General features: G+C 44.5%; 2 protein-coding genes across 6 annotated transcripts in view; one reads left to right on the forward strand and one right to left on the reverse strand.

The window, feature by feature from the left end:
- PSPC1 (paraspeckle component 1) overlaps positions 1 to 1,644 on the forward strand; it is a 105,501-nt gene extending 103,857 nt beyond the window's left edge. For 3 of the 4 annotated variants that reach the window (XR_012091720.1, XR_005236562.2, XR_005236564.2), the window contains one exon: positions 1,380 to 1,644. The gene's annotated coding sequence lies outside the window, so the exon portion shown is untranslated. Of the gene's footprint in view, positions 1 to 179; positions 196 to 1,379 lie in introns of those variants that run through there. The other variant, XR_005236561.2, reaches the window with a different exon arrangement.
- A 1,927-nt stretch (positions 1,645 to 3,571) lies between these two features.
- The window catches only part of MPHOSPH8 (M-phase phosphoprotein 8), a 35,633-nt gene continuing 16,372 nt past the window's right edge, over positions 3,572 to 22,832 (reverse strand). Inside the window, exons 4-14 of one of the 2 annotated variants that reach the window (XM_008021688.3) lie at positions 22,344 to 22,443; positions 20,614 to 20,871; positions 18,456 to 18,581; positions 18,287 to 18,375; positions 16,018 to 16,158; positions 14,389 to 14,475; positions 10,372 to 10,526; positions 8,433 to 8,587; positions 6,273 to 6,400; positions 5,391 to 5,474; positions 3,572 to 4,852 (exon numbers count right to left, since the gene is read on the reverse strand). In XM_008021688.3, the coding sequence (XP_008019879.3) occupies positions 4,811 to 4,852; positions 5,391 to 5,474; positions 6,273 to 6,400; positions 8,433 to 8,587; positions 10,372 to 10,526; positions 14,389 to 14,475; positions 16,018 to 16,158; positions 18,287 to 18,375; positions 18,456 to 18,581; positions 20,614 to 20,871; positions 22,344 to 22,443 (1,365 nt within the window). In that variant the 3' untranslated portion in view covers positions 3,572 to 4,810. The remainder of the gene's footprint in view (positions 4,853 to 5,390; positions 5,475 to 6,272; positions 6,401 to 8,432; positions 8,588 to 10,371; positions 10,527 to 14,388; positions 14,476 to 16,017; positions 16,159 to 18,286; positions 18,376 to 18,455; positions 18,582 to 20,613; positions 20,872 to 22,343; positions 22,444 to 22,832) is intronic. The other variant, XM_008021689.3, reaches the window with a different exon arrangement.

Here is a 22,832-nt window from a genome sequence, read left to right on the forward strand (position 1 = left end):
TATTCTGTCTTATTCTTGCTGCTGCTACAAGTGGTTCTGGGGACAGGAGTGACTGTTGCCCGAGAGCTTCTTGGAAATGAAGGATCTCCCACACAGGACACAGAGTCCTGCAAGTCGAAAAGTCCGTCTTAACTGTGAAGATTAGGTCATGTGTACTAATGAAGACGTTTCTTTTCTAGGATTTGCGCGCACTTGGTTTGAGATGATGTATTCCATAGTTTTGAGAAATTTTACCTTTTCAAAGTATCTGACACCTCATGCAGCACAAAAATGTGACAGCTGTTTTGTATACTATACCCAGCTCTAGAAAGTTAATCTCAGGCTTTGGTTCTCAAGCCTGGGCCCTAGACCAGCAGCATCGTCATCTGGGAGCCTCGGAATGCACATTCTCAATCACACCCTCAGCCTATGCAACAGAAATTTTGAGGATACAAACTAGAGAATAATTTTATATCGTCTATGGAGATTTTATTGAAATTGAACTTTCAAGTTGCTGTATATGTAGGTCTCTGAAAATCCAAAGAACCAATCTCATATATGGGTAAGGAAATACATGGGAAAGGAAAAATGTGTACATAAGCTATCTGTGGCATAGAGCAAGCCTGTGGCATTCTGTGGCCTTGAGAGAGAAGGGGAGAGAGATTTTAAGCTTATCAAGTAGATTTGTCATTGGAACTTTAGGATTTTTAAATTTTGGTTAAAAAATGTGAATACTGTTACTTCAGTTAAAAGAACTCCTTTTATAGATTTTACTTTCTAACAAAGTGAGTGAAAAGAAACCAGTTCACTCTAGAAACACGTAAAGTAAGTAAAATTATTAAAATGCCAAATATTTAATTCTTGTGACAGTGAATCTACTTTTATTATAAAGAGTTAAGAAGGCCAGGCACGGTGGCTCACGCCTGTAATCCCAGCACTTTGGGAGGCTAAGGCAGGTGGATCACAAGGTCAGGAGATCGAGACCATCGTGACTTAACATGGTGAAACCCCGACTCTACTAAAAATACAAAAAAATTAGCCGGGCGTGGTGGCGGCCGCCTGTAGTCCCAGCTACTCGGGAGGCTGAGACAGGAGAATGGCGTGAACCTGGGAGGCGGAGCTTGCAGTGAGCCGAGATCGCGCCACTGCACTCCAGCCCGGGCAACAGAGCGAGACTCTGTCTCAAAAAAAAAAAAAAAAAAGAGTTAGGAAATTGCCATTTCCATGACAGTTTCCTCCTTCAACAATCTTAATATCTTAATATTGAATTTATTTAGGTCTGCTGGTCAGTGATTCTAGTCTAGCAAATTACTTTAGGACTGAAAGCTCTTGTTTCTTTAGAAAAATATACTATGGAGATTAGAACCTGTTTACTAGTGAAGACTCTGTCTCTTTTCCAGGTCAAAACATTTTGTGGGAAATATCCTGTTCGTGACCTGGAAGAAACAAGACAGAAAACAAATCTTACCTCACTTACGAATTTCTTACTCCATACAAGCAGTTCATGGATGTCTGGGCAATCATAGCACTTTCCATTTAAAAACATGCTACAGGGGCACATTTTCTGTGGTTAAAAATGATCTCTGGAATAATTGTAAACTGCAGTTTTCCTTTTTATCGAGGGTTTTGGCTTTTTATATGTAAATTAAATCAAGATGTTACCAACTCCTTGGTGTGGTGGTCTTGATGGCTCACGCTGGAAAGTAGTGTGGCAGCAATGCTCAAATTCAGAATAGCCAGCAAATCCCTCCGTTCAGCGCTCTGACTGGGAACCATTAGAGGGTTTTAAAAACCATCCCTCATAGCCCACAATTTTCGGTTAACTCTCAAAGTTGGGAATAAGCAAACTGGCATTGTTGGGAGAAAAATCGTTTTTACTGAAGCATGAACTGGCTCAGGCAAGCAAATAGCGGTAGTTGGCACAGGAAGGCGAGCGTGCTGTGGGGATGCGTGGAGGCGTCACCTTCAAAACTAAAGTGGTGCCAGGAGCACCGATGAGTCCTTTACAAATGGGATCTTGTTCCCATTTGACTGAATTGTGAACCACTTCACTGTCTTCACAGTCTCGCCACTTACCTAATGAGGCTTTTCTGAACCTAGGAGACGTCTAGAAATCCCAGCTTTGCTGTGTAAGGACCATTAGCTGCAAGTCGGTGGAAGTCTATAGAAAGCAGTCTGAATTCCATAGTGGTCTTGACTTAGCAAGGATTTGGGACAAGTCTAAAACTTCAGACTTAAAGCTTTGACACGTTAACTGCATAAAATATTGAACATTTTGAACTTCTTTAGCCTTTGTCAGTTCGCGACCCAGGTTTTTCAGTCTGTTGTATGTTTCCTGCTTTTCCTTGTTTTGCTAATCATCCTCCTTGAGCTTCTCCACTGTGTTTATTCTGGGCATCCAATCCAGCCTTTCCCGGTGTGTGCTTCCTCAGGCCCCTGGTTCACATGCCGAGTGCCCTGTAAGCCTCGCTGCACTAGTGTATGCTCACCAACAGTCTGCTTCGTTTGGGAGGGTGCTTCACTTTCAAAGCTACCCAGTACGACACGTACAGTGCAGCACAAAGCGGAACTCAGGAAGTAGCACCTGAGCTTCAAATAGACTTTCCTGATCATTCTACTGAGTAAGAGTCTCCACATTTAAGAATCAAGATAGGATTGACTTGTGAGGACAGTGTATTTTTGGACTGAAACCAAACTCCTCATGTCTAATTGTAGTTATTCAATGTTACCAGAATCCCTATTTTTGGCAGAACAGACAAAAGAATGTGTAGTGTACTTTCTACTACAGCCATTACAGCAAACTAGATCTGAGTGCTGTTGCTAGTAAATAGCCAGATTATGTTGTCCTCACCCAAGTAGACAGTGGAAAGGAACAACGGCAGAGGACATGACGCGCGTCTAGCCGCAGCCATGCATCCCACGTGTGGCGACCGCAGCCCTGAGAGCACCTGTCCTAGGCCGTGAACCAAATCATGTCCTAGTGCTCGATCCCATGTGTGACGATCGCAGCCCTGAGAGCACCTGTCCTAGGCCGTGAACCGAATCATGTCCTAGTGCTCGATCTGACTTCATAGCTTTGCAGGGGAAAAGACTAGGAGATCTGTGACATGACTAGGTCACATAAGGTGTGCTGCACACACTTTACACTACACGAAGTTGCCCTGGGCCTTGACCTATAGTTCTAAACGTCATCTATAAACCTTTTGGTAAGGTGCTGCCTGAGAACTGCTTTGTTTTTCAGAGGGATCATTGCTCAGGCTTTTTTCCCCAAGAACTTGAACTATTTGGCGATTCCTGTTTGGTTTGTATCTTAGACAGCCCTGCCTTCCTGATGAACAGTCGGTCACCTTCTCACGTGTTCCTGACACTGTTTGTTCACATCTGTAGCTGGACTCCTGCTGTCTCCTTTACTGCTCCTGACCTGCACTGCGAACTCAGATCTCCCTGTTCCCCCGGAAAGCTATGAAATCAGATATACTGCATGATTCAATTTAGTTGAAAAAGTCCAATCTCGGCCCTCACTTAGCTAGAAAACCACAAATATCTACTGCCTTTTAAAGTTTTGAGACTTGAGACATAAAAGGAAACAGACCAACATCATAGAGTTTTATTGACAAAACCATAGGAAAATGCAGTTTTAGGATGTAAAGTAAAAATGGTTCTCTGAAATATCTACACAAACGTGAATGCTGAAAAGTTTTCATTAAAATCGTATTTCATACAATTATAAACTAATGAGGAACAAAACAATTGTCACCTTCTCCATAACCCAGCCTGAGCGCGACTGACGCTTGCCTTGAGCAGCAGGAACTCTTCCCAGACAAGGCGGCGGCTCCCACACAGCAGCCAGGCTTCGTTGTTACCTAAGCTCCATCTTCCCAGTTGGTGTTCAAAACTAGGGCACAAGATCTGGCTTTTCAAAAAAAACGTATAGACTCCAAGAAACTTTTTTTTTTTTTTTTTTTTGAGACAAGGTCTCATTCTGTCACCCAGGCTGGAGTGCAGTGGCCTTTGACGGCTCCCTGCAGCCTTGACCTCCCCGGCTCAAGCAATCCTTTCACCTCAGTCTCCGAGTATCTGGGACCACAGGTGTGTTCCACCCCGTGTTACCCAGGCTGGTCTCGAACTCCTGGGCCTAAGCAATCCTCCAGCCTCAGCCTCCAAAGCACTGGGATTATAGGTGTGAGCCTGTAATATTCTTTAGGCCTCATAGTGTACAAGTGACTACAGCACATTTACAAGTGACTGCCATCTCCAGAATGTGTGGCCACTGTCTACTAGAAAAAGATCAGGCCTCCCAACCCTTTCAGGGACAGCAAACCCACACTTTATTTGGTGCTTGGGTAACTTGAATATAACACGGCTCCCCTTGCTGTAAGCAAATGCTTTAGAGCTGAACTTTTTCTTTTTTTTTAAAGCACAGAAGTTCACCAGGGCTAGTAGAAATTTCAAGGAGAATCGCTTGAACCCAGGAGGCGGAGGTTGCAGTGAGCTGAGATCGTGCCATTGCACTCCAGCCTGGGCAACAAGAGCAAAACTCCGTCTCCAGAAAAAAGAAAGTAAGTCTTTAATTTTCTTAAATAATCCTCATATGTACTATCCACATTGTGGAAAAACTGAAATACGCAGTCTGGACACTGCACTGAGATTCCAGTATACTGGCACAGACACAGCTATGTCGCATCTTACAGACTACAACAGACAACAGGCTTAACTGCAAGAGGTTTACAGACAAAACTTTACATAGATGTGCTAGAAGAATTCCAAACTGCTGTCAGAGAGAGTGTAGGAATGGGTCTGAAGAGAACTCCACCCAATCCCTGCTGTTTGGTCACTGCAGCTGCACTCTGTATGCACCTATTAGCAACTTAACCTGTTGAAAGAAAAGAATGCAGCTGTCAGTACAGATCCAGATTTCCCCTTTCTTACAAGAAAAAAACCACACATGGCCAAGATCTGCTTCTATTATTTGGCAGTATTTTCAAGTTGCTTATCAATTTACATTGTTAGATCATTGCCATTTTAATTCAAGAAATAATTCCAAGTGCTATTAATTTTATATTATTGTTTTATTAGAGAGACTATTCTGTCCAGCTTCCTTTCATACAAGAGAGGTTAGGGACCGGCCTAAAGACATATATTTGGCAATTCCATACCAAGGCCTAGAACATGATTCAGATGGCTCCACCCTCTAGAGAGGCGTTCTTCTCAGCTGCATCCTAGTCCTTTTCCTGCTGCATTATTTGTCTGACACACTAGACTGAGAGAGGGTGCGCCTAGCATCCCTACCCTAGGGAGTGCGTCTCTAGGACAGGTACACCAGGATTCTTGGAATTTTTTTCTAATGCTGATAAAGTAATCTGGAGTAACAACTTGAGTACTGACACTACATATGAAGAAAGGATTGTCACCTTGGCAGAGGGTGCTTCTGTCAACCTTATGAAGAGTTTATTGGGACCTGCAATAGGGCTGAATGAGTAAACAAAATGACTGTCCTACAATGGAAAGAGAAAAAAAAAATCAGTGCTTTTTCAAACTTACACCAGAAACTACTAAAACAGCAATGATGTAAAAGAATCATAAATAAGTTTTGTTTTTTATTTCATAAGTCAAGATGCTGTGGAGGAGGCCAGTCGCTTGAGCCCGTAAGTTTGAGACCAGCCTGACCAACACAGTGAAACCCCATCTCTACAAAAAATAAAAAAATTAGCCAGATGTGGTGGCGTGCATCTGTAGTCCCAGGTAGTTAGGAGGCTGAGGCGGGAGGATTGCTTGTGCCTGGGAAGTCAAGGCCCCAGTGAGCTGTGATTCGCGCCTGGTCAACAGAGTGAGACCCTGTCTCAAAAAAAAACAGGTGACTTACTTTTCCCTTGATTTATTAAAAATATACAAATGACAAAATCAGTCCAGGAAACTGGATTAGAATGCACCCAGCAATATACAGTACAAGTGCTAAAATGGCTATATATCTAGGGAATTTTGCTTAATTCAGTCCAAGGAAAGAATTCTAAAAGTGGCAAAGTATGTACAAAGAATCTTTGAGATCATTAAGAATTTATATTCAGAACAATGCTAGCCCTAAGACAGTATGGTAAGCACAATTTAAGGCAAAAAAACAAACAGGAAAAATTCCTACTGAGAAAATTTAGGATAATTACGGATATTGCCTCATTCCCAACCACTATTATTGGATTATTTTCTGAATGATTATATTAAGACACAGGAATTTAAAGTCACCTATGCTTTTGATTAGAAGAATTTACTTTTCAATAGTGAAATACAGAGTATCTTACCAGAAAAACAGGAAGTTGAAATTTATCATTCAGAACTACAGCTTGTACACTACATGGTCCACAGAGCCGAGCAATAACTTCTTTACCCAAAAAGTTTGCATGGAAGATAAACAGCAGGATGCCAGAGCCTGAAAATGGGAGATGTGTGTGAATTACTTCAAATGCAACCTTCAGCCCCCAGAGAGAGGAACACTCAACGCCAGATGGAAGCAGGCCCCTGAGCTGGACCTGGTCAGACAGGCATCACCCACTCCGCCTGGAGGCTCAGAGGAGGTTGGCCCTCTCAAAGCTTGTGTCACCTGGCATTTCTCAACCCACAGAACTCTTTTTACCTTTTGCCCAAGTAATCTCTACTGACAGTTCCTGGAAAAGACTTAAGTATGATTTTCTACACTGAAGTTATTAAACTGGTATTTTAAATATGACTGCTGAATGTGCACATGTCCCAGGGACATTCCTGTGGTGGGCACCTTTGGGTGTGGGTCTGAGTGGTTTTCCATTTTCTTCCACATACCTTTTGCCCCTTCCAATTTTTCTGATTAATACATACCCAAAATTGGCCAGGCATGGTGGCTCATGTCTGTAATCCCAGCACTTTCGGAGGCAGAGGCGGGCAGATCACTTGAGGCCAGGAGTTCAAGACCAGCCTGGCCAACATAGTGAAACCCCCGTCTCTACTAAGAATACAAAAATTAGTTGGGTGTGGTGGCGGGCACCTGTAATTCCAGCTACTCGGGAGGTTGAGGTAGGAGAATTGCTTGAACCTGGGAGGTGGAGGTTGCAGTGAGCCGAGATCGCACCACTGCACTCCAGCCTGGGGAACAGTGTGAGACTCCATCTCAAAAAAAAAAAAAAAAAAAAAAGCTGGTGGATGCAGACATTATACAAATGCTGAGAAAACTGCAAGTCCAGCAGTTGTAGGTGTCAGTGGGTGCTCAGGTTCACCAGGGCCAGCTCAGGGCATCGCTCGCTGGCGCTCACACCTGGCAATGCAGATGGTCCACCTAAATAATCAAAACTATAAATTACTGAACAGGCACGGTGGCTCACGCCTTGTAATCCCAGCACTTTGGGAGGCTGAGGCAGGCAGATCACTTGAGGTCAGGAATTTGAGTCCAGTCTGGCCAACATGACCCCATCTCTACTAAAAATACAAAAATTGGCTGGGTGTGGCAGTGGGCAACTGTAGTTCCAGCTACTCCAGAGGCTGAGGCAGAAGAATCACTTGAACCCAGAAGGCAGAGGTTGCAATGAGCCAAGATGATGCCACTGCACTGCAGCCTGGGTGACACAGGGAGACTGCCTCTCAAAACAGCAGCAACAACAAAACCTGATAAATTATGATCCCACAATGTCAAGTTCTCTCAACACTAAGATGCTACAAATGGCTCTTTCAGGGGCAGGGCTATTTGTTCTTAAATATGTTTTCCAGGAATGAATACTAAATTGTATTATAAGTATGAACTTGCAATAAAATAAAATATGATTTAGAATTTATTTGAAAAAGAGTGAACTTGAATAAACTGGTAAATATTGACAACCAACAACAGAGTATTAGTCAGTGCTAAACAGAAACGCACTGTCAAGACATGGAAGGAATCTGGGATGCCTACTGCTAAACGAAAGAGGCCACTTAACAAAACGGGGAACGGGTTTCTAAGCAAAAAAAGCCAGAGCCCAGCTGCCTCCACATCTGCCTGGCACCGCGTGTAGAGAGGGCCAGCCGCAGTCCTGCTGGAGAGGGGCTGGAGCAGAGACTAGAGGGGGAAGTGGCTTCTCCATCCCTTCCACCGGCTTTACTACAGGGCAAGACTCTTTTTTTCTCTTTCAAAAAGGGCAAAGACTTTACAAACAACACAATTCAGGGAAAAAACATTCCAGGCTCAGAATCTTCATAACTCAGACACTGACTTTTAATAAAACTCACTGAGCACCAGTGTGATTCCGAAGCCCTAACTTCAGTGCTCTAAACGGGGGTTAAAACAGGGATGGGGTGTCAGCCGCTGTCTCTTCAGAGTAGCTCTGCTGTTAACTGGTTTGCAGAATTATTACACAGAACGGAATTTCCTTAAAGTTTGTTCAAAGAAAGGATTCTGTCTAACAATCTGTTACTATCGTGTCACGTTTCACACAGGAAAGTGAAGGGAGGCACAGGCTTACCTTCTGGTATGTTCTGTGGGGGTTTGTAATTGAAATCTGTTGAAAAATCTGGCCCCTCACAGAGTCGATGACATGCGATTGGAAACACTGGTTCCAGCAGAGCAAGGCGAGCTTCGAAGTAATCCTTTATTGTCTCTTCTGCTACTCTTGAAAGTCTAAGGAGAAAAAAGTAGTACACGTTGTTAACATTAATGTAGAAAAGAACCACAAGCCTGTCGAAAACCAGTGAGGCATTCCCAGGCCAGCCTTCCAAAAAAGAGCTGCAGCTCTGCCTGCCTCCTTCCCAGCTCGACTTCCACCCAGCGGCACCCGACAACCTGTGTATCTGTCTTGTCCATCTCAGTGGAACTGAAGTTCTAAGAGGGCAAGTCTCTTCCCCCACTGCCGTTTCCATCTCCCCAGTCTTTAGAACAGTGCGTGGCACAAAGTCTATGCTTGATACATAGTTGTCTAATGAATCAGTGGAAAAATCAGAAAGGGGAAGCCCTCAGCCTGGGCAAATCAGGAAAGTGGGTCACTTTACTTCCTGGATCTATGCAGACACCCCATGTGACCAGAGGAGTCGGGACTGCAGCCATCAGCAGCACCGTGTGCAACAGGCGCAGTCCCAGAGGCCCACCCGAGACCTGTGACGTAAACACCGCCTTGAGTTCGCTACTGTCTGGTATGTGCGAGTTTGTGATGTGTGTTGCCAAAAGAGTTCTGAAGTGATAGAAATACTAAATTGTGTTGTAAGTATGAACTTGCAATAAAATAAAATATGATTTAGAATTTATTTGAAAAAGAATGAACTTGAATAAACTGGTAAATATTGACAACCAACAACAGAATATTAGTCAGTGCTAAACAGAAACGCACTATCAAGACATGGAAGGAATCTGGGATGCCTACTGCTAAACGAAAGAGGCCAACCTGAAAAGGCCAAATAATGTGTGATTCCAACTGTTCTGGAAAGGGCAAAATATGAAGGCAGTAAAATTACTGGTGGTTGTCAGGGGCTGGGGGAGGGAGGGATGAAGAGGTGGAAAACAGGCTTATTCCGGCAGTGAAACTATACTGTGTGACACTGTGATGAGGGACGGATGCATGACGTCTCTGTCCAGATCCACAGAATGTGTAACACTACGAGTGAGCCCTGATGTCAGTGCTGCGCTCCGAGGATTACGCGATGTCCCTGTAGTTCCTCCGCTGTAGTAATGTCCCGTGGTGGGCGACTGGGATCTCCACAGCTGGGGAGGATGGCGGTGGGGAGGCTTGGAAATTTGTACCTTCCACTCAACTTTGCTGTGCTTAAAAGTGTTGCAAAAAATAAGGTATATTAAAAAGAAAGACGAATGTTTAAAGTTTCTTTTTTTTGGTGGGGGTACAGAGTCTTGCTCTGTCACCCGGGCTGCAGTGCAATGGTGTGATCTTGGTTCACTGCAACCTCTGCCTCCCGGGTTCAAGCGATTCTCCTGCCTCAGCCTCCTGAGTAGCTGGATTACAGGTGCCCACCACCACGCCTGGCTAATTTTTGTTTTTTTAGTAGAGATGGGGTTTCACCATGTTGGCCAGGCTGGTCTCAAACTCCTGACCTTAAGTGATCCACCCGCCTCGGCCTTCCAAAGTACTAGGATTACAAGCGTGAGCCACTGTGTCCGGCCAAGTTTAAATGTTTTAAAGAAAACCTTTGCTAACCAAATTAAGAGCATACTTAATATTTAAGGAAAATACTCCCAGATAGGCCAGTGTTAAGTTTGAAATTTTCTGAGTTAAATAACTTGCAGAAAAATAATTCATATGCCATTTATTAAATCTGTGATTTACTGGAAACAAAACCATCAGGACTTGTGCTGGATGTTTTTCTGAGCAGTTACGCAGAGGCCGCTCCAATGATAATGTGTCCACACGAACAGCGTATGATATGGGACTCAACACGGCACAGTCGCTTGCCACTTACGTCTCTAAATGGCTCTTCAGCAAGTCGTACACAAGCACGTTGTTAGACTGCTTCGCGAAGTGCAGGGCACTGTTCTGGTGCTTTGACAAAATGTTGCAGTCAGCTCCACATTCAATCACAAGTCGTACAATGTCTGAATTTCCTCTTTTACAGGCCTGCGTCAGGTGAAAAGGAGGAACAATTACTCAGTTGTAACCTGTGGTAACTACCCATGGGTGCTGGTCCCTTCTCCATACATGCCTGGGCTCTGTGAAGAGGGCACAGGCCACGTTGCTTAAATGCAAGTGGGGAGTATCTTTGACTCAGGGGCCAACACAGAAATCTGTGTGGTACGTTCAGGTTAATTTCTTCAGTGAGTTTTCAGGAAATGGGCAACTTCAAAAAGGATGCTTCAGTCCCAAGACTGTAGAACAGACACCAGGCGCAGCCCCTTCTGCCCTCTGTCCATGCTATGCTGTCCCCTCGAGCTAGCCCCTCGGCAGAGGCACTGAGATACACAAGCCTGGCCCTCACTATAGACAGCTTTGTCTCGGGAATCTCAAAAACACCTCTCAGGACCACAAAATAACCTCGAAATGTCGCCAGCTGCTGCTTTAAAGGAGATGACCCAAGCACAGATAGGAATCTGAATTTGCAAACCTACGGTGCAGCTGTGGCACAGACCGTTTCCTTGTCTGCCACTCACTGGCCACGTGACTGCAGATAAGTCCCGTAATTCTTCTGTAATTCTTCTGAGTCTCCCGTTTCCATTTGTGAAAAGCGGATGGGGTCCCTGTGCCGCCCTTACCCTGTGAGGCAGATGCTGGGGCAGCAGCGTCACTGTACAGAGCGGCCTCCAGGAGCAGCGGCGCTCCGCCACACTACCCGCCCGCCACGATGCCCGTCCACCCTCTGCTCGTCTGCCACACTACCCGCCCGCCACGATGCCCGTCCGCCACACTACCCGCCCGCCACGCTGCCCGGACAACGGTGTCAGCCAGCGCTTCCGGCAGGGGCGGCTCTGCCATCAGATCAGCGGAGCCTGGGCAATGCCTGAGACCTTTCGGGTCACCCCGGGTGTCCACTGCAGAGGTGAGGGACACCGTCCAGGACAGGCTCGGGACAGACCGAGTGGCCCTGCTGGGACCGACAGAGTCTGCAGCAACAGGTGAGGGCAGTCCCCCTGCACCTGCCCACTCTGGTAAAGGACCCATGTTCTACACTTTCTCCTCCGATGAAAGGGTTTTAATTTCTGAAAATCACTATGTTTACATCTTCTCATTCTAAAACTCAAAAAAACTTCAACATGCTAAATCCTGAAAGCAATTAAAATACAGCTTTTGAGGAACAAATACTTAAACCTCATGGCAGATAAAGGCAGTCTACTGAATTCAGACCCAGTGAAGTAAGTGCGACGTGTCCTCTCAGGGAAGAAACGCCACGTCCTCCCAGACCCACTCCAGAGCCCTCTCCCCTCTGCACCCCACTCCCAGCTCAACACAGGCACCTCGGCCTCCGCACTGCACTCCCAGCTCAACACAGGCACCTCGGCCTCCGCACCCCACTCCCAGCTCAACACAGACACCTTGGTCTCTGCAGCCCACTCCCAGCTCAACACAGGCACCTTGGCCTCTGCACCCCACTCCCAGCTCAACACAGGCACCTTGGCCTCTGCACCCCACTCCCAGCTCAACACAGACACCTTAGTCTCTGCAGCCCACTCCCAGCTCAACACAGGCACCTTGGTCTCTGCAGCCCACTCCCAGCTCAACACAGACACCTTGGTCTCTGCAGCCCACTCCCAGCTCAACACAGACACCTTGGTCTCTGCAGCCCACTCCCAGCTCAACACAGGCACCTTGGCCTCTGCACCCCACTCCCAGCTCAACACAGACACCTTGGTCTCTGCAGCCCACTCCCAGCTCAACACAGGCACCTTGGACTCTGCACCCCACTCCCAGCTCAACACAGACACCTTGGTCTCTGCAGCCCACTCCCAGCTCAACACAGGCACCTTGGCCTCTGCACCCCACTCCCAGCTCAACACAGACACCTTGGCCTCTGCACCCCACTCCCAGCTCAACACAGACACCTCAGCACGGCATGCAGCCCTGAGGTGCTGACCCGAGGCTCCCACTTGCCTTCTGCCTGGTGCTGGGGGAGGCGCTGCCAGCCTGAGGACCACTTTCTCCTCCTCTGCTTCTCCCCAGGCAGCTTCTTTCCTTCTATGACCCTTTTCTCCTTTCCACTTCCCCATGGATGACCCCACTCTCAACCTATGGCTACAGTCACTGTCGCAGAGCTGGACAGCAGCAAACCTGAATCTCCAGCCCACACCCTCTCCTGAGCCTAGATTCCCCAGTGAAATGTGCAGAGGTGACATCTACACGACCCAATACCCAACTCCCTCCATCTGTGCCACCTGGGCCCCCAACTTAGGAAATGGGGTGACCAGGCGTCCCCTCCAGTTACCAAGCTCTGTGAACTGTACCTCTTACCAAGTGGCCAGCTCACCCACTCCATCCCTCCTGCCACGACCCAGGTACAGATTTCTGTTATTTCACATAACCTGGAGACACAAGTCTGCAAACTATCCTCCTCCCAATCTGTGCCCCTTCTGTACTACAAAGCATTAAAACACACAAATGAAAACCCTCTAATCTGATTCTACCCTTCTTCAGCTTCATCCTTGCTGTGGCTCCCCAGGGCCCTCTGGACGAACTCCCTAAGGCTTCGCATGAGCAGGCTTCTGTGCCCGCCCACCTCTCTCATGCTCTAGATGCATCTGCATGGCTGCAGTTCAGGGTGCACCGCGCCATCTGTCACCAAGATGATGCTTTGAGAGGCCACCACTGCTCCACATGAGACAACCACAGAAACAAATGAAGGGAAACAAAAGACAAACCTCAGGCTCCTGAACAAAATGAACATTTCCATGAACCAAAAGGAAAGTGCTTGAGGCCAGGAGTGCAAGCCAAGCCTGGGCAACACAGTAAGACTTTGTCTCTAGTAAGAAAAAAGATGGCTGGGTGTGGTGGCTTGCACCTGCAGTCCTAGCTACTGGGGACGCTGAGGTGAGAGGCACTTGAGCTCGGGAAGCCGAGGCTGCAGTGAGTCATGATGGCGCCACTGTACTCCAGCCTGGGCAACAGGAGGAGACTGTTTATGGGCCTTGTGCGGCAGGAGGACAAGAGACAGGTGGTCCGGGCCATCAGAAGACGGTTCACGGTGAGACTGGATGCCAGGTGCCCTGCAGACCCAGGGCCTGGCTGTGCTCTTTTGCTTACTGGGGACAGAGGCTGGAATGGGCGCTGTGGGCAGGCTCCTGCTGGGCTCAATGGCTTACACGGAGCCAAGCATCCCAGGGAGGAAAGAGGACAGGTGCCCACAGGGAGCTGAGCTGGCCACTGCTGGCTGAGTGTCTGGACCTGCTATATCCTAATAGCATCCTGGGCCAGGAACCCACAATTGCTGCAGAGGAACCAACCAGACCGTGCAGGGTCCCCTAAGACAAATGCCAAACGGTCGACCTTTCTTTCAAAACCTGTCTGCAAACCACGTTCCGGAACACAGGAACAAGCCCGAGGCGACAAATTCACCAACATCAAATGAGGAACACAGAGTGCACGAGGAGCTCCGCCCCACACCCAGGCCTGCTCCTTCCAGGCCGGCAGCCTCCCTGCTGCTCCAGCTGCAGCCAGAGTGCTCCCTCCCTGCTGACTTGACTGCCGTTTAGGATACAGTGTGGCACCTGCCTCATCCACCCTACAGATTGCCAGGGTCCCCAAGGCCAAGCTCGGAGCACTTCCCTGTGACCTCATGGCTCTCTGTGCTGTTCTGATCACACCACTGCCCGCTCTGAGCTCACTGCTGCCCTGCCAGCCCGCTTCTCCTCCTCCCCTGCAAGCAGCTGGACTCCAGGACTGTCTTGGTACCCCCTCTGTTCTCAGGCCCCAGCACAGCGCCGGGCAGTGGCAGATGCCAACACAAGCACCTGCCAAGGTACTGAAGAAGGGACAACCCACAGGAGGGACTTACCTTCATCAGTGCGGTCTCACCGTTGCTCTGCTGGACGTTGACAAAAGCTCCCGCTTCCAAAAGAATAGCCACTGTTGTTAAAAAGTTCTGTGAAAAGGAAAAAAGCAAATTTAATTCCCCAAATTATTTAAAAGACAGTGTTCAGATAGTTTGAAATTCTTAAGTCATCAGGAAAAATACCCAGCAGGTTCTATCACAAGTGGTTGTGGGTCACAGCCTTGCTGTGGGGCCGCGGGGGTGAGCCCTGCCTCACAGAGGCCCAGATTTCGCCACGCACTGTGCTGCCAGCAACTGCTACGTAAACGGAACCGCTAGCTCCAACGTAAGAACCTCTACATGTAAATCCTTTAAAAAGATAATATATGGGAACATTTCAATTACATTATTAACCAAAAGGAATACTAATACCATTCGAAAAAATTTTAAATTATTTAAGATGAAAATTAATATTAGTACTTTAATCAGAGTATTTTAATGTAAATTACTTCTAACGAGATAAATCACATTTTGAAATGTGATTACAATGCACTACTGATGATAAATCCATTCATTACATATCACAGATCAACTGAAACATGAAGTTAAAAAGTTCCTCCAGCTGGGGGCGGCGGCTCATGCCTGTAATCCCATTCCTTGAGCCCAGGCTGGGCAACACAGTGAGACCATGTCTCTACAGACATTTTTAAAACCAGCCAGGTGTGGTGGTACACACTTAGGCCCAGTGACTCGGGAGGCTGAGGCAGGAGGACTGCTTGAGACCAGGAGTTCCCAGCCACAGTGAGTTATGATGGTGCCACTGCACTCCCGTCTGTGCCACAGATGGAGACCTTATTTCTAAAACGAATTTTTAAAAAAGCTATGGGACTGTGTGATGGCCGAGCACAGTGGCTCACACCTGTAATCCCAGCACTTAGGGAGGCCAAGGCGGGAGGATCACGAGGTCAGGAGATCGAGACCATCCTGGCGAACACGGTGAAACCCCGTCTCTACTAAAAATACAAAGAAATTAGCCAGGCTTGGTGGCGGCGCCTGTAGTCCCAGCTACTCGGGAGGCTGAGGCAGGAGAATGGCGGGAACCCAGGAGGCGGAGCTTGCAGTGAGCTGAGATCCAGCCACTGCACTCCAGCCTGGGCCACAGAGCGAGACTCCGTCTCAAAAAAAGGAAAGTGTTATTTCATAATATAATATGACAATAATAAAATACTATTAGAAAGTAGAACTGGAGCAGACCAGGCGCGGAGGCTCACTCCTGTAATACTAGCACTTTGGGAGGCCAAGGCGGGTGGGTCACTTGAGGTCAGGAGTTCGAAACCAGCCTGGCCAATATGGCAAGACTGTCTCTACTAAAAATACAAATATTAGCTGGGCGTGGTGGTGGGCACCTATAATCCCAGCTACTAGGGAGGCTGAAGCAGGAGAACTGCTGGAACCCGGGGGGCAGAGGTTGCAGTGAGCTGAGATCGTGCCACTGCACTCCAGCCTGGGGGACAGAGCAAGACTCTGTCATTAAAAAAAAAAAAAAAAAAAGCTATGTGGCCATGTGATTGCTATATTTCACTACCAAAGAGGTCCTCTCAGTCCATCGGCAGGAATGAAAGCTCTGAAACGGATGCACGAGAAGCCACAAACCTTCTCTGCGGCATGAATGAGGGCAGTGGTCCCGTTTTTCTGCCGACCGTTCACTTTCGCGCCTTTTGTTATGAGGAGTCGCAGGAGGTCGTCCTGCCCTCCCGCGGCGGCAAGCATCACCAGTGTCATTCCACTGGAATCCTGTGTTGGTTTTGTTAAATAAAAAACGTGTTAATCTTTAGAACAATTTCAGAACCAAGTCTTCTCACTTGAGATGTTTCAATGTGAAATCACTAACGGGCATTGATTTACACATCTACTTAGGATTTTCGCTAAAATATCCCAACCATCATAAACTAGTAGCTTTTAGAATATTTTTTCACATATCCCAACCACCATAAACTAGTAGCTTTTAGAATATTTTTTCACATATAAATGTTTGCATAAAATTTTACGCTCTCCTCTATAGGCCTACCTCGTTTCACCGAGCTTTGCTTTACCGAGCTTCACAGGGACTGTGTTTTTTACAAATTGAAGGTCTGTGGCAACCCTGCCACAGGCACGTTTATTCACACCAGTACCCCACAGCATGTGCCCATTTTGTGTTGTTGTGTCAGCCATTTTTAGCAATAAAGTGTTGTAAATTAAGATATATAGTTTTTTTAAAAGATGTAATGCTATTCACAGACTACAGTATAGTGTAAACCTAACTTTTATATGCACGAGGAAACCAACAAATTTGTGTGACTCGCTTTATTCCAACAGTCTGGAACCAAACCCACAATATCTCCAAGGAATGCTTGAATTTTTTTTTGTTGGTGGTGTTTTTCTTTCTTTCTTTTTTATTGAGACAGGGTGTTGTTATGTCAGCCCAGGCTGGTCTCAAACTCCTGGGCGCCTGCCTCAGCCTCGAGTAGCTGAGATTACAGGTGCACGCCACCACGCCCAGCTCTCATTTTTGTATCTTCTTTGATTTTGTTTTGTGTATGAAATCCTAAAGGTACATGAAAAGTTTGTACCATATAAAATGAACAGTGAATTTCTGGGGGGCATATGATCAAATTTTCTACCTAGAAAATCCAAAACAAGTAACTTAAAAACTAGAAGAGAATTTCATTAAATGACTAGAGTCACACACACATATGTGTACAAAGACATCCATAGCTTTACCATTGACAAGCAACCAGTTAGAAAACAAAATGTAAATGAAAAAAGACTAATGACCATAATAAAACATAAAACATACAGGCATACATCTAGAAGAAATGTGCAATGTCTCTATGAATGAAAAACCCACAGAACTTTGCTTAAGGGTATAAATGAAGAGCTGAGTGATTAGAATTACCATATTCATGGACAGAAGATGCAAAATGTAAATAAAAATGCCAATTCTCAATCTATATTATTTCATGCAATTTTAATCAAAATCCCAATAATTTTGTGAATTGTAATCCCAAAGGATTAAACCTAAAAAATCCACAGCGAAGCTACAAAACTAAAGAAGAAAATATGAAAATATTTTCTAAGCAAGACAAGATCCCCAAAAGCCATAAATGTAGAAGATCGACAGACACAATTGCCTAAAAAGAAAAATCTTCAAGCAATACAAGACTCAAACACAAAACCTAAAATCTAGGGAGAAAGGGCCAATATACTTCCATTACAAAACCCATACGTATCAGTATGAAACACGCCAGCTACAACAGAGATGGACAGATGTTGGAAATGGGGCAACCATCAAAGAAACACAAATGGCCATAGGAAAATGGTCTCACTCTCTGCTCTCAGAGTGGCAGAGGGTAAAACCACATACAAAACAGGTAGCCATAACCAAACCAAACCAAACCATCACTTTTCGGGGGGTAAGGGGGTTCGAATTAAAGGGACCATAATTGTACATTTATAGGGTTCTGCAATTTTTTAATTTTACAAAGTGAACGTGCATTTTTTTTTTTCTGAGACAGTCTTGCTCTGTTGCCCAGGCTGGGGTGCAGTGGTGCGATCTCAACTTACCACAGCCTTGACCTCCCAGGCTCAGGTGATCCTCCCACCTCAGCCGCCCAAGTAACTGGGACCAAAGGCGTATACCACCACGTCCAGCTAATTTTTGTATTTTTTGTAGAGTTGGGGTTTCACCATGGAGCCCAGGCTGGTCTCCAATTCCTGGCCTCAAGCAATCCTCCTGCCTCGGCCTCCCAAAGTGCTGGGATTATAGGTGTGTGCCACCACACCCAGTCTTTTGTAATTAAAATAAATGAAAAATTAATTTGAATTCTTTCAAGAGTTACTTTCCATTTTCCTTTCATGAGATTTTTCAAAGACATATTACCTCTTGGTCCAGGTTATATTCTTCATTTGAATTAAGTGCAACTTTTACAGTAATATAATCCCCATTTTTTACAGCATCCCTTAACACATCTAAAATGAAAGGAAAGATAAGTTAGATTTTATAAATCTAGATTTGTGAAAGGGATTTCAATATTTCCAAAACCACTCACTACTTGGAATTGCATCTGCTGCAGCAAAATTCTCATCTTTCCCATCAAGGTGCTTTTGGAAATCTTCTAACTTCATCCATTCTAACTGCAGGTCCATGCCCAAACTCAGAATCTGCTGCCTGCCATCTGGAACACACAATGGCCTTGTTAACATACATTGTCTTAAGTATAAAAAACCCACAATGTTATGAAATTTGTGGTGTCTTAATCAAAGCTCTATGTATACTTTTCACACAAGTCACTGTATAATGGGGTCTTTTAATTGATAAAATCCCCGACTTTCTTTGGGAAGTAATGTGAACGATTCACATTGAGAAGCCATGGTACTCCGAAGGCATGAAGATAAATAGGTAACCTGTCATTGTAAAATAGCGAAGGAGGAATTTTAAGACTAAGTAGCTCAAAGGAAGGAGGGATCGGGGATCTGGTAAGAGGAAATACAATCCTAATGTGACTTTTCTCCCTTACACCATTCTTCTTGGACATACGCTGCTTCCCATCATGTACAGATAAAGCTGTTCTCGTGTGTGAGCTACCCCAGCATGTGAGTCAAAGGCACTGCTTATGGATCCTTCCAGATTCACTCGGGCCCCTACATCTGGAAGCCTTCTGCTCCCACAGTGCCCCGGCCCACACCCAACTCCCTGTGAGGTACTGCTAGAGTCTTCTCCGACAGGACCCACAGGCACGGGAACATGGGGAACGTTGTGTGTTCAGCCTTTATCACCACAGCAACCACAGACTTCAGTGCAGCTCGCCTGGGAGTAATTCACAATGGTGGTTTTACAAGTGAAAAACAGAAATACTTGATGGTAAGCGTTAAAGGATTTTCACCTGAAACCAATTCCTCAAACTATATAGATGACGTTAAGCAGATGGCCTTGCCACAGAAATAAAGTCTGTAAAACATATGCAATACATGAAGAACTTTTCCAAAGCCCTCAACTCAAACTAACACTTCTGGGGGCGCGCCCAAGGTGGCCGAATAGGAACAGCTCCAGCCTCCAGCTCCCAGCGTGATCAAGTGGGCTTCATCCCTGGGATGCAAGGCTGGTTCAACATACACAAATCAATAAACGTAATCCAGCATATAAACAGAACCAAAGACAAAAACCACATGATTATCTCAATAGATGCAGAAAAGGCCTTTGACAAAATTCAACAGCCCTTCATGCTAAAAACTCTCAATAAATTCAGTATTGACGGAATGTATCTCCAAATAATAAGAGCTATTTATGACAAACCGACAGCCAATATCATACTGAATGGGCAAAAACTGGAAGCATTCCCTTTGAAATCTGGCACAAGACAGGGATGCCCTCTCTCACCACTCCTATTCAACATAGCATTGGAAGTTCTGGCTAGGGCAATCAGGCAAGAGAAAGAAATCAAGGGTATTCAGTTAGGAAAAGTCAAATTGTCCCTGTTTGCAGATAACATGATTGTATATTTAGAAAACCCCATCGTCTCAGCCCAAAATCTCCTTAAGCTGATAAGCAACTTCAGCAAAGTCTCAGGATACAAAATCAATGTGCAAAAATCACAAGCATTCGTATACACCAGTAACAGACAGAGAGCCAAATCATGAATGAACTCCCATTCACAATAGCATCAAAGAGAATGAAATACCTAGTTTTATTAGACTAACCTCTCTGATTTATTAGGTCCTAGTTATAAACATGTATGTACACTTTTGAGTACTCCTCCCCACCACTACTGTAGTCTGTATTCTTCTTCTCGACCAGTTCCGATGTCCTCAGGACAGTGTTTACAGTATAATCTTATTTAGTGTTATTTGCTACAACATTAAAAGGATAAAATACAAATAAGTTTATATTTGATAATTTCCTGAAAGAAATCTATTAAATAGTAAGATATAAAATGGGGCTGCCAGGTAGGAGGAGGTAAGGTAGAAAATGAGAAATCTTTTAATTCCATATGTGCTGAGAACATTATAGGAACTCAGAAAAATTGTTTGATCCATTGAGAAGTCACAGAATGACCCGTCTTCAATATAAAATGTTATTCAGGAGATCCAAATAAACTCTTTACTCCATTATTTTTTGATCTTGAGATCAGAAATATAGACAGAGAAGAGTACAGTAAAATAATACAGTGCACTATCTTGAAAAATTCTGCAAAATAATTCCAAACTCACCCGAATTCTCATCTGCTTGGCACACGCTGTCTGAACCCTCTTGATCACCTTCTGCAGCAATGTATGCCCAAGTGTCCGTTTCGTCTCGGGTGTTCCTCCTCTCTTTAAGTGACTGTTTGTTTTCCTTGGTTTTGTGATCGTCTATGGTTTTAAAATCCAGTGGTATTTCTTCCCTTTTCCGATTATTCTCAGAAACATCATTTTTTTCTTCTGGAGTTAATTTAAATAAATCAAATGCATTTCTGATTTCCTTAAGTGCTAATGAAAAAATTAAAAGATAGTTAAGTATGAGTCACAAATTTGTTACATTCAAAAGAAAATCTAAGTTAGTGTTAAAGCAACAAGATATTTTCTTAATTTTTACTAACATCCACCTAGCTTATAAAGCCTGGTCTGATTGACTGTCAAAGCCAAAAAATCGTTTCAGCTGGTCTTTCTACTGGCTGCTCAATATTCAGAAAGGATGTCGTCCAGTGTGAATGGCTGTTAAGCAGATGTTCTGAACTACTCACCTGCAGTTGAGACAAAGGCCTGCTGAAGGCGGTGAGTCTCAGTGACCCGAGTCACACCAGCACCTTTCCCACAGCTAGAGACACCAGACTGTCTATAGCTGGATCCTAAGGCTTGTCCCAAAATGGTTTCTGGTGGCAAGTGAGGGAAACAGCAGGGTGCCAGAGCACTGCCTGTGTACCTGGTAAAACTGTACCTGATGCTACCAGCTTTTAACTGGGAAGAAAACTGGCAGACACTAGACCTGACATTAGAAATAACCCCAAAAAGAAGAGAATTAGGATGAATTCTATTATAAACTCTAGGTACACAGCAGACAGGTTTTGTTATCAGGGAATATTGAAAACTGGACTCTAGTGAGTACCCTTATGAATGGGACAAACAGTCGTTCCATTTAAGGCTATATGTTTACAGTAAAAATGTATCTAAAACTGACATACAAGATACTAGGAGGAAAAAAGGTTAAGAAGGCCAGGTCCAGTTTTACAGTATTTTGAACCTCTAGTTATTGACGAACAGAAGGCATTTAAGATTTTTTTTTGCTTTGAACAGCAATCTTACAGCCACTTTACGTGTGATCCACTGAAACAAAGCCACTGCTCCTGCCACTTCATTCACCTGCTTCTACTGCCAAAACCAGACTAGGCTTAGGAAAAAACTTACTTTTAATATTACTTCAGTTACATTCAGCTTTCAGCAAGAAAACCCAAGGAAAATCATCCATCTCTTAGAACCACTGTTTGCCAGAAAACATGTGTTCCAAGTACTTTTGCTACAGAAACTAAATATTTATCTGCTAGGGTTTATTCAAACACTGTAATGGTGTTTTTTTTGTTTGTTTTTAAGAAATATAAAGTATTTGTTCTAATATTGATATATATTATGGATTTTCTATTATGGTCTATCTTGAAGTGATCCAAAATGCATATTCAATATTATATTTTACACAAATGACACAGACTTACTTAAAATGAATATATTAAAAGGTGTGTTTTAAAATTTAGCATCTGCTATAAAAAACACATTTATTTTTCTGCCATAACTAATTTCCTGTCTCAGTAATTCTAATCTGATCCCTCATCATACTAAAAAGGAAAAGCAAGGTGAAAATAACGGAAAACAAATTATATGAATTTTTACATAATAAATGTAGGTAACTGGTTAATTATTTGTATATCAGACAGCAATGTAAATGGTAAAACGTTAACATTTACACTCACTCTTTAATCCTTTTGGCTCTTTTCTGCCTTTTTCTTCCTTGTCAGAATCGTGCCTTTTCTGATATTTTTCTTTGGATTCAGTTTTTTTGGTCTCTTTGTCCTGAAAATGACATGATATCCAAAGAAGAATGGATAAAGAGTTGACGCTGTATATTTATTTGAGAACCAGAAAATACAGGTTTGTGGCTTGAGGGAACCACCCCTGTGTACTGTGGTACGTGATCACTGATCATTAAATCCTCTTCACACAAAAGAATTTTGCTTCCTCAGTCAACCATATGATAATTCACAAAATACCAAATTCAAAGCCCAACACCAGTTTTCCCACCCTCTTTTAGGAATTTTATTTAAAAAAAAAAAAAAAAAAAAGGAAATTCTAAGAAAGTTTTCCACCCATAGTCTTAACCAACCGTGACTATTTCACTTCTCCATGTTCCCCCTTCTGGTCCTGGTACTTTTACATGGATAATCTTTTTTAAAATTCATTTT

This window comes from Chlorocebus sabaeus, chromosome 3 (genome assembly GCF_047675955.1).
Source record: "Chlorocebus sabaeus isolate Y175 chromosome 3, mChlSab1.0.hap1, whole genome shotgun sequence".
Classification (NCBI taxonomy): domain Eukaryota; kingdom Metazoa; phylum Chordata; class Mammalia; order Primates; family Cercopithecidae; genus Chlorocebus; species Chlorocebus sabaeus.